General features: G+C 47.3%; 1 protein-coding gene across 2 annotated transcripts; it reads right to left on the reverse strand.

The window, feature by feature from the left end:
* Window positions 1-7,767: 7,767 nt before the first annotated feature.
* On the reverse strand, window positions 7,768-9,875 carry LOC123405448 (probable E3 ubiquitin-protein ligase RHY1A). Of its 2 annotated transcripts, none has more exons than XM_045099125.1 (3): window positions 9,320-9,875; window positions 9,090-9,202; window positions 7,768-8,495 (listed from the first exon to the last, which is right to left on the reverse strand). In XM_045099125.1, the coding sequence occupies exons 1-3, from the start codon at window positions 9,476-9,478 to the stop codon at window positions 8,153-8,155; spliced, it is 615 nt and encodes a 204-aa protein (XP_044955060.1). In that variant the 5' UTR covers window positions 9,479-9,875; the 3' UTR covers window positions 7,768-8,152. The 2 variants fall into 2 exon arrangements, with proteins under 2 accessions (XP_044955060.1, XP_044955059.1); XM_045099124.1 differs by having other exon boundaries at window positions 9,090-9,205; window positions 9,320-9,873.
* Window positions 9,876-11,108: the final 1,233 nt, after the last annotated feature.

The raw sequence follows: 11,108 nt of genomic DNA on the forward strand, positions 1-11,108 counted from the left end.
AGTGTTGCTGAGCCCAAAGCACTCACTCTTCCAAACTGGCTTGGGCTTAGATGGCCACAGATGATATTCTTCGCTTGAGAATCAAGTTGCTTGAATTTCTTCACATCAGCAACACAGACACGAGCAGAGATGATGGGGATGCCATGTTCCACAATATACCAGAGATCATTGTCAATAGCTTGTAGATGCATCTGCATCTTGGTCCTCCAGAAGGGAAAGTTCTTTCCTTCGAAAGTAGGACATGCTGCAGTAACCTTAATCATGCCTGCAGTCGACATAACTAAATCTCCATGTGGTTAAACCAAAATCACACAGAACAAGGGAGTACCTTGCTCTGATACCAATTGAAAGTGTGTTATATCGACTAGAGGGGGGTGAATAGGATATTTTTAGAATTTCATCACTGAGGAAATTCCTTTTGAGGAAATTCCTCACTGATGACTAACTTTCAGCGGAAACAGTAAAGGATCAGGAGTGCAAAGTTTCACTACAGCAGTTTTTCAGTATGAGGAATGTGAAAACAGATTGCACAGTGAGCAGGCACGCAGAAAACAGATAAGGATTAACTAGCGTGAAGAATTTGGGGTTGAGGTATTTCAGAGAAAGTCTTCAGCAAATTCTTCAAACAGTGACAGTGGAAATCATCAACACATAATCTGAGGAATATAAAGAGTTGAGGAATTAGAACCCGTTTCACAGCGAAGACAGTAGTTGATGACCTAGTTCCAACTGCTGTGATAGTTGTACATCTGGTTTGGAGCGGCTTGGTATTGAAACCAAAAGACACACAGTCCCTACCGTATTCTCCTTGGTCTAAGAACACACAGTCCTCGCCCAACACTCGTGGTAAGTCTTCATGGCAGACTTCCAAACCCTCACAAACTTGGTCACCCAGCGATCCACAATTTACTGCTGGATTGCTCTAGACCATGATGCCTAACCGTCTGGAGGATGTACAGTCCTCAAAGGTAAAAGGCTTCAGTCCCACACAGGAACAACTTCTTAAGTGATGCTCAATCACTTGGTTCTAGGTTCGTGGTTTGGTGTTTGGGGGTATTTCCTCACTGATGAATTACTCTCGAAGACTCTGAGGAATTAGCTTGCTCTTATGACAAGTGTCAGTTTCTAACGGAGCAGCCAACCAGCTAATGGTTGTGGGGGCGGCTATTTATAGCCTGGGAGCATCCCAACATGATTTGACACCAATGCCCTTAAATAATATGACCGTTGGTGTGGATAAGACCAATCATGTGGCGTGGCTATCGAAATGGTCGGAACTCTCAACTGTGAGAGTCCTCATGTCACTCGTATTCCTCACTTGAGGCTTTTGGTAGAACTATGCTTCGGTTGAGCATCATGAGGAAATTCATTCCAAAGTGTACCTTCGACCTCCTTTAACAGTACGGTGTTCCTATTACTCAAGTGTGAAGAAAACAAAACAGAAAGAGTAAATCTTCATGCTTCAAAGTCTTCGGAATGATTTTCTTCACGACACACCGAATTCCTCAAATTCAATATCTTCATGAGGAATATCAATTTCATCGTAGATTCTTCGCGATTCAATTCTTCAGCTTATGACCAATTTCTTCAACCGAAGATATACATTTTTAGGGGTCGATATTCGTCAAATATTTCAAACTCCTCAGTGACTTATAGATCCTGTGCACACTCATGAACACATTAGATACTTAACCTATAAGTCTTCAAACCACCAAAATCACTAAGGGGCACTAGATGCACTTACAACTTCATACCACACGCTCAACCAATACTAGTCATCCACACCCGCATGTGTGGCATGAAGAAAATCTGCCCACACGTCCTCGTGCATAGTTACCCCCCAGGATAGCAACTCTAGTTATCCCGGATGGCAACTGTAGTCGTAAAACCATGGCAACTCTCTCTGTTTTGGTTTACTATAGTTACCCGTGGGATAACACTTCAGTTACCCAGGGATAGTTGACATGCGTGTTTACCTAGTTGCCACGTACGGTTCAACCATAGTTTCCATGTATGGTTAATCTTAGTTGACATGTGTGTTTACCTGGTTGTCACGTACGCGCAAATGCAGTTGCCATCTAGCAAACGAATCATAGTTGCCATGTTTGTTTGCGTAGTTGCCATGTACGCGCATTGCAGTTGCCATCTAGCAACGTACGAGGGAGGTTTGGGCGAAGAGCAGTTTGCCCACATGCGGTGGACTAGGTGATGACTCTGTTGACAGAAACTGGTTCGCCCATGCGGCGCAGCTGGCCACCGTGCGTTGTGGGTCGTGTGGGCAAACTCTCCAACGCCCACACACATGATGATGCATACGTGGCACCAAAATTTCAACAAATTCCTTTAAGATTCGTGTAAAACAGAATCAACATGGATAAACGTGTGTGGGGGAAGTGCAAACTGCCACACCTGTGGGCGTTATCTTTTCTCAAAATTAAGGGTCAAAATTTGACAAATTCCTTACTTGTGATGTTTTTTTGTTACAAGCGTATATTTTAGGGGTGAAAAAAAATCATAGTAAGCCTCTAGTTGACTAGCTCATTGATCAAAGATGGTCAAGGTTTCCTCGCCATAGACAAGTGTTGTCACTTGATACCGGGATCACATCATTCTAGAATGATGTGATGGACAAGACCCAAACTATGAACGTAGCATGTGATCGCATCATTTTATTGCTATTGTTTTCTGCATGTCAAGTACATATTCCTATGACCATGAGATCATGTAACTCATTGATGCCCGAGGAATACCTTGTGTATATCAAACGCCGCAACGTAACTGGGTGACTATAAAGGTGCTCTACAGGTATCTTCGAAGGTGTATGTTGAGTTAGGATGGATAAAGACGGGGATTTGTCACTCTGTATGACGGTGAGGTATCTCGGGGCCCACTCGGTAATACAACATCACATCAAGCCTTGCAAGCATTGTGACTAAAGAGTTAGCCATGGGATTTTTTATTATGGAACGAGTAAAGAGACTTGCCAGTAACTAGATTTAAATAGGTATAGAGATACCGACGATTGAATCTCGGGCAAGTAACATACCAAAGGACAAAGGGAATGTTATACGGGATTAACTGAATCCTTGACATAGAGGTTCAACCGATTAAAGATCTTCATAGAATATGTAGGAACCAATATGTACATCCAGGTCCTGCTATTCGATATTGACTGGAGAGTGTCCCGGTCATGTCTACATAGTTCTCGAACCCGCAGGGTCTGCACACTTAAGGTTCTGTGACGTTTCAGTATAGTTGAATTATTGATGTTGGTAACCGAATGTTGTTCGGAGTCGTGGATGCTATCCCGGACGTCACTAGGGTTTCCGAAATGGTCCGGAGACAAAGATCGATATATAGTAAGTATCCATTTAGCTTGCGGAAGGATTTCGGACATTACCGGTAAAGTACCAGGAGTGACGAATGGGTTCCGGAGTTTGAGCGGGAGGGGCCACCCACCCGGGAGGAGACCAAACATGCCCAAGGTGGCACACAAGCCCCTGGTGGGCTGGTGGCCAGCCCAAAAAGGCCTATTCGGCCGAAGTGGAGAAGGAAAGAGAGGTGGGCCAAATAGAATTGGAGAGGAGTTCTCCTCCTCCAAACAGTATTGGAGGATGACTCCTCCCTCCTCCTTGCGCCGACCGAACCCTAGGGCAAGTCCCTAGGGTGCCACCTCTCCCCTTCCCCCTATATAGAGTGGAGGGTAGAGAGGCTTTTTGTACCTCAAGCCATGGCGCAGCCCTTTCTCCCTCCACCACCTCGTGACACCCCGTAGCTAGTTCGGTATGGGACGACGAAGCCTGGTCGAAGTAGCTTCACCATCATCACTGTCATGCTGTCGTGCTACTGGATAATTCATCTACCTCTTCACCCCTCTTGCTGGATCAAGAAGGCGGAGATCGTCATCGAGTTGTACATGTGTTGAACGCAGAGGTGTCGTCCGTTCGGGGCTAGATCGGGACGGAGTTCGTGGGATGGATTGCGATTTGGATCGCGAAGACGTTCGACTACATCAACCGAGTTTCTTAACGCTTCTCGCTTCGCGATCTACAAGGATATGTGGATTTGATCTCTCCTCTCGTAGATGGTCATCACCATGGATAGATCTTATGTGTGCGTAGAATTTTTTTTGTTTCTCATGCAATGTTCCCCAACAGTGGCATCATTAGCTAGGTCTATGCGTAGATGACATCTCGAGTAAAACACAAAGGAGTTTATGGGCATTGATATTCAGATTGCTGCCCTCCTTAGTCTTTTCTTCATTCGGCGGTATTGTTGGATGAAGCGGTCCTGACCAATATTACTCATACACTTACGAGAGACCGGTTTCATCGACTAACATGCAACTTGTTGCATAAAGATGACTGGCCGGTGTCTATTTCTCCAATTTTAGTTGAATCGGATTTGACCGAGGCAGTCCTTGGAGAAGGTTAAATAGCAACTTGCATATCACCGTTGTGGTTTTCGGTAAGTAAGATGCGATCATACTAGATACCCATAACAGCCACGTAAAACATGCAACAACAAATTAGAGGACGTCTAACTTGTTTTTGCAGGGTATGTTGTGATGTGATATGGCCAAAGATATGATATGATATATTTAATGTATGAGATGATCATATTGTAATAGTTAAATATCGACTTGCACGTCGATGCTACGGTAACCTGCAGAAGTCATAGGGTTGTCTTTAATTATTTTTGCAATTGATGATGCTTTGCTTTATCACTAGTCAGTAGCTTTAGTAGTAATAGCAAAGTTAGCGTGACAACCTCGATGGCAGCACAATGATGAAGATCATGATGGTGGAGATCATGGTGTGGCGCCATTGACGATGGAGATCATGTCAATGCTTTGGTAATGAAGATCAAGAAGCACAAGTTCATGGCCGTATAATGTCACTTATTATTTGCATGTGATGTTAATTCTTTTATGCACCTTATTTTGCTTAGGACGACGGTAGCATTATAAGGTGATCCCACACTAAAATTTCAATATAAAACTGTATTCTCCCCGAGTGTGCACCGTTACGACAGTTCGTCGTTTCGAGACACCACGTGATGATAGGATGTGAAACACTATGCGTTCACATACAACTGGTGCAAAACAGTTGCACAAGCGGAACACTCGGATTAAACTTGACGAGCCTAGCATGTACAGACATGGCCTCGGAACACAAGAGACCGAAAGATCGAACATGAGTCATATAAAACACGGGTTAAACTTGACGAGCCTAACATGAGACATGGCTCCCACGGTCTTGATCCGTTACAACCGTGCGCGATGATTTCGGATTGGGCGCAGATTGCCGCCACGGAAGGGCAGGGGCAGCATGGTTTTTGTGGTGGGTACCGATGGTGAGGAGGACGGACGGACCCCCCCCCCCCCCCCCGGGGGGGAGCAGGCGAGGTTTGTGATGGTCAGGGGATGGAGATGGGGAAATAGCAGGCAGGCTGGTGATAGGTCAGCAGCCACTAGGGGAAGGGGGAAGACGTCGCGATGCTCACCTTACGGCCACAAAAGTTTGTCTCCATGGTTGTCGTCATGTTCCCTCTTCCTTCCTTTCATGCTAACCAACTCATCGAATTGGTGTGAACATAGCAAGGTAAAAGGCTATCCATGCTCATTTTTATTCTCTGTGATGATTGATCTAAGTATTCTTCATCCTTTATAATTTCATAGCCCTATTCTCAAGCTTATAATTAAGCTTTTGTTCATTATCTGTAATTAATACGAGCATGCCATTTTCCACTTGAGTCTCCCAATCGGTCAAGCTATGTCAGCCGGCTAGATCCTTCTTAATTAATTAACCTCGTTGGTCTGATAATTGTCCCCATTGGACACTCTCCTATCTAAAATATTTATCTTATCAATTTGATGTTGGTTCACATGCAGGTTGGGAAAGTAACGCCATGCGTGATGAATGTTGGTGATCTTTTTATTCTGAGACAACACATGTGAGTTTCATGAGACATGGTCATTCCCAAAAGGTGGTTATTGGCGTTGCCATATTTGTTCGTGAATACTAGTATGTTATACCAACTATTGTTATTATTTAGTATACCTCCCCTCTTTTCTTAAGATAATAGATAATGCCCCGCACGTTGTTGCGGGAAGCTTGCTAATAAAAATATGGACAATTGATAAAAGACTAAAAATTTATGCAAGGACAAATATAAAAGTGTGTTTTACATGACTTAATTCCCTTGAAAAAGGTAATGCATGAGGTGATAGATTTTGCATGCAAAGATTAATGAAAAAAGTGACTTATGACTCCACGCATGACATGGTGATGTGGCATTGTTGCATGAAGAGAAAAATTAGTTAGCGGGTTGTAGCTATTTAAGAATAGAGGATGCCTCTTTCGTATTAGGAGCAAAACAAATTATGCATGCATATCTTCATGTAGAATATGCCTCCTTTATATTAAGAAACCCATTTTCTGCCGGTTTAAACCCCACATCAGTAGAATGGGTACCTAAAAGGACCAAGATATAATTAAGTTTAAAAAAGTATGTTATCACTGCCTCGGTATTTATAACAGCGGTGGTTGTTGTGATATGAGGAGTAGCTCTCCAATGAGGTGGGGAAGCATGCGGTGCCCAGAACACAGATTAACAGCCAGTAGCAACTTATCACATCACCCCGAAGGGTTGGTCATGAGTGTCGATGGCCAGGCACATAGAGTTACTCTCTCTAATCCACACCGTTCCCCCCTTTTCCGATTTGTTCTATGTCCACATAATACCAAGAAATACTGTTGGTTTTGCCTACCTCTTATTTCTTAGTTGGAGCAATTAATATTTCAGTTTTAGTTCATTTTCAACTACTGTAGTTGCACAATTTGACAACAAATGCCACCTGAAACAAGATAATAAAGATTTTTTTCTCACAATGTGTTTTGTGCCAAGTAATCAAGCTTTCAAGTAGCATTCACTTATCATGGCACTGCATATGGATATGCCTCTCTTTGAAACTTGGGTGTACCTTGCAATGGTATTACTATTAGTGTCTCGTAGTTGGTTGTTTGATTGGCTTTGTCTATTTTTTTTTTTTAAAAGGAGGCTAAACCTCGGCCTTTTTGTCTACTAATTCGAAGGTAACTAATAGTATGATCGACGCTCAGAAGGAAAGCAGCAGCAAAAGCAAAAATAATCGACGGCCAGATGCGGTCCACCGTATTCTATGAGGGTGTTTGTTTCCAGGGACTTATTGATTTAGGGACTTAAAAAAGTCCCTATAAATCCCACCTAAACCAAACACAAAGGATTTATTGGGACTTATTGCGGTGATTTGGGACTTATCAAATAAGACTCTCAGGGAGGAGCTTATTGGGACTTATCCCGGGTCGGACCTACCCCGCGTCGCTCCAGGATCGTTCCCTGCACGCCGCCCCGCCTCTCGGTCCAATCACCGCCGCCGCTCCGCCTCTCGCCCCGTCGCCGCTCCGCCTCTCGCCCAGTCGCCGCCCCGCCTCTCACCCCGTCGCCGCCCCGCCTCTCGCCCCGTCGCCGCCCCGCCTCTCGCCCCGTCGCCGCCCCGCCTCTCGCCCCGTCGCCGCCCCGCCTCTCGCTCCGGTCGCCTCCCCGTCGCCGCCTCGCCTCGGTTCGTTCTGCCTCGGTTCGCCGCCCCGTCGTCGCCCCACCTCGGTTCGTTCTGCCTCGGTTCGTTGCAGTGGTGCCCCCAATCGCCGGACAAGCCCTCTCCTGAGCCTCGTTGCAGCGGTGCTTATCCTGTGTGCCGTACGCGTTGGCTGATGACGATCCATGTGAACAAGTGTATTATTAGGTGCAACATGGATTTATAAGTCTCTGTAAACGAACAGATAGGGACTCGGGACTTATAAGTCCGTGTAAACAAACAGGTAGAGACTTATGACTTATAAGTTGAGACTTAAAAAAGTCTCAAGACTTATGAAACAAACACGGCCTATATATTTTCAACTCCCGGCGACGGCGACATGGCCGGACACGTCTCCCCGCGCACCACCACACGCTTGTTTCGCAGGCGACACCGGCGACCCGCGCGCCGTACACACAGCAGAAGCGGCCTCGACACAAGGCATCCCATTCGCAGGCGACTGCCGTGCCACGCGGCTCCACCGACGCGCCATGGCCTGGTCCGGCGGAGAAGGAAAGAAGGGACTAACGTGCGCTAGACATGCTGGTGGTCGGCGAGGGGGACGGCGGCGCGGCAGAAGGGGCAGCGGGCGGCGGCCTGGACCCAGGGCACGGCGCAGGCCCAGTGGAAGCGGTGCGCGCAGGGGAGGTGCGCCAGCACGTCCCCCGCCCGGAACTCCTCCAGGCACACCGCGCACTCCGCCTGCTGCTGCTGCTCCTGCTCCTTCCTCCGGCCCCAGCTGAACCGCCGGCCGCCGCCTTTCTTCGTGAACAGCTCTCGCTGCAGCCCGCTCGCCGCCCCGGCCGTGTCGTTCGCCGGGTGGTCGCCGTCGGTGCTCGACGGGGCCGGGAGCCGGAGGCTTCCCGTGCTGTGGCGCCTGCAAGTCGCAACGCAGTCGCAGAGGATTGATTAAGCCACCGTTCGTGGGTAACTGAAGCTGGATTAGCAGAGTCAAGCATACAGACAGCAAGCCAGAGCTCTGCTGGAGAACAAACTCTGTTCTCCAGGAGAGTTCTGCCTTGAACCAAATCAGAGCACTGGAGTAAGTATCTTGATACCGACTGACTCTGATTTTCTTGAGAATAAATCTACAGCATCTACAGCCCGGCTGATTGATCAGTGAGTGACATCATGAGTCCATGCATGAACCCACCCATCAATCATGAGCAAATTCCAAATTGCGTCCCTCCCTACCCAAAAAAATAAATACTACGTACTACTTAATGTTTTGCTCTGAAAACACAGACGATGCAACAGGAAGAAGGATTCCTCAACAAAAGTACTTTTGCTCCTTAACTAAAAAGGGACCTGCTATCTGATGATTCAGGCCCATGTTTCTTGTTTCATATATATACAATTTTTCAGCAAGCAGGGGTCATGCTCAAGTCTGAATTCTTCGGTCTGAATCTTGGCAAAACAGGAAGTGAATTCAGTAAGGGTAAGAAAGACGGAAGTATGAGTACTTAAGTACCTTTTGGCCATGGATTCTCTCTGGCTCCTGAGCTTCTGATCCAGCCTCTCCTTGGCCTCCCGGGCGATGCTGTCCAGCTGCGTCGTCCACGCCTCCTCGCACGCGCCGCTCCTCTGCTGCAAATCAGTTTCATCGACCCACAAGAAACGACCTAGATTAGCAATCAACATGGCAGGCATCAACCAAACAGACAATCCATGGCTTCTTGTACTACGAGTAGTTGTTATTACCTTCGCAAAACCTGCCGAGCCGAGGTGGGCGTGGTCGTGCCCGAACGTGCCCAGCGACGACGGCCGGCGCGGGCCGGCGCACGGGGCCTCCGCCGCCGGCCGGAGCCTCCTCCTCCTGGCGAACTCGACGCCAGGGAGCATCCCGGCCATGAAACCCATCCACCACCACCAGCAGCAGCAGCAGCACGTGATTTGTACCACGACAACCACACAGCACCTGCCCTGCTGCTGCCTAATGCCTACAAAACGCACGTACCTATCCACCAGCAGCAATCTACCAACCTAGCGTGTGCGCTCTAGGCTACGAGATTCAGGAGCTGCGAGAGAATTGTATGTGGAAAGCCTCCATTTTGAGCAGGAAGAGGAGGAGGAGCTCGTCCATGCCCTGCCCGGCCGATCATCAACGTAACCAGGCTCGTCGTCCGGACGGGGGGCAGCGGCTTCCTATCTAGAGGAGGCGGTCATGCTCATGGAGTGGGCGCGCTCCAACTGTGCATGCCAATTGCCCCAACCCCAACCACCTTCACTCTATTCCTAGCATAGCTGGGAATCGAGTGGATGCGAGTGTATTTATGCTTATGCGACTCCCGTGGGCCCACGTGACCGGAATTTCCAGCGTGACTTTTTAGGTGCTACTAGGACAAACCTCCTTCGTGGCTGTCTATGCTCTGTCTAAGCTTAGACTATAAGATTTGAGCACTTTTTTCTTTTGTAAATAGCTTCGGATCCATTATAAAGGGTCATAGAAGTGCCAACCAATACGTGGTTGAATGATTAGGAGTACAGTGATACTCTCTGCGTATCGGAGTTCAAGTCTCGAACATAACATTGATGCTCGTATTTTTTTAATTTATTCTAGGTCTTTTGATGATGCGTGTTTAACGGATGGAAAAGTTCCTGTCGACTAGAAAGGTGTCTATAACGAGATTTTCAATGTCAAGATAATGTGCTTGCTTAGTCTTTCATAGGTGTTCATCGGAGAAAACTGTACGTGTGTGCATCCTTGTATGCTTGTGTACGTGAACGACTTCGATTGTATAAAAGAAAAGCCATCAGAAATACAAAATAACTCAAACATAATAAATAAAAGTTACAAAAAGTTCCCTAAACCACTTTTCGAGTACTACCACCAACGAAATGAGTTGACGAGGCGCATCGCTGCTTTTCAATTGGAGCCGGTCTCACCTTGTCAATGATCGGGAAGTCCTCGTGCATGTAGAGACCAACGCCACGAAGCCACAGCTGATGTTATTGTGCCCCTGAATTGATATGATGCCCTTCAACAAGAACGCACCGATATGTATGCCCGACAAGAAACCATAACATTGCAGACATGAGGAGGTGAGATGGATCCAAGCCGAAGCTCCCTCGATTATGTCCTGCCGGATAGATTCCAGGTGGATCTAAGCCTAGATGATCATCTCAACGACGAAACTCTGCCTCCAAGAGGACCACTTCCTCAATCGCCCTCCCGACGATGCAAAACAACACCAGGATGATCGTGAGGCGGGCATAGTCTATTCTATGCCAACGACGCTATCGTCTCACCACCGCAGATTGAAGATAAACTTTACAATTGTTTGTACCTCTATAACAGACCGGGAGACTTAGAACATGTTCGGTAATCACCCATTTTCAGAATCCACGAGTGGGGAAAGTGCAGCTCCATCAACTCCCCTCCGAGCTGAGTTGTGTAGCGGAGCGATACCGAACAGGGCCTTAGATCAGGGGTTCCTCCATTCCGAGGCGGAGCCGGCGGTTGGAGGGGAGGAGCAGCCGCCACGTCCTA

Source organism: Hordeum vulgare, chromosome 6H (genome assembly GCF_904849725.1).
Source record: "Hordeum vulgare subsp. vulgare chromosome 6H, MorexV3_pseudomolecules_assembly, whole genome shotgun sequence".
Taxonomy (NCBI): Eukaryota; Viridiplantae; Streptophyta; class Magnoliopsida; order Poales; family Poaceae; genus Hordeum; species Hordeum vulgare.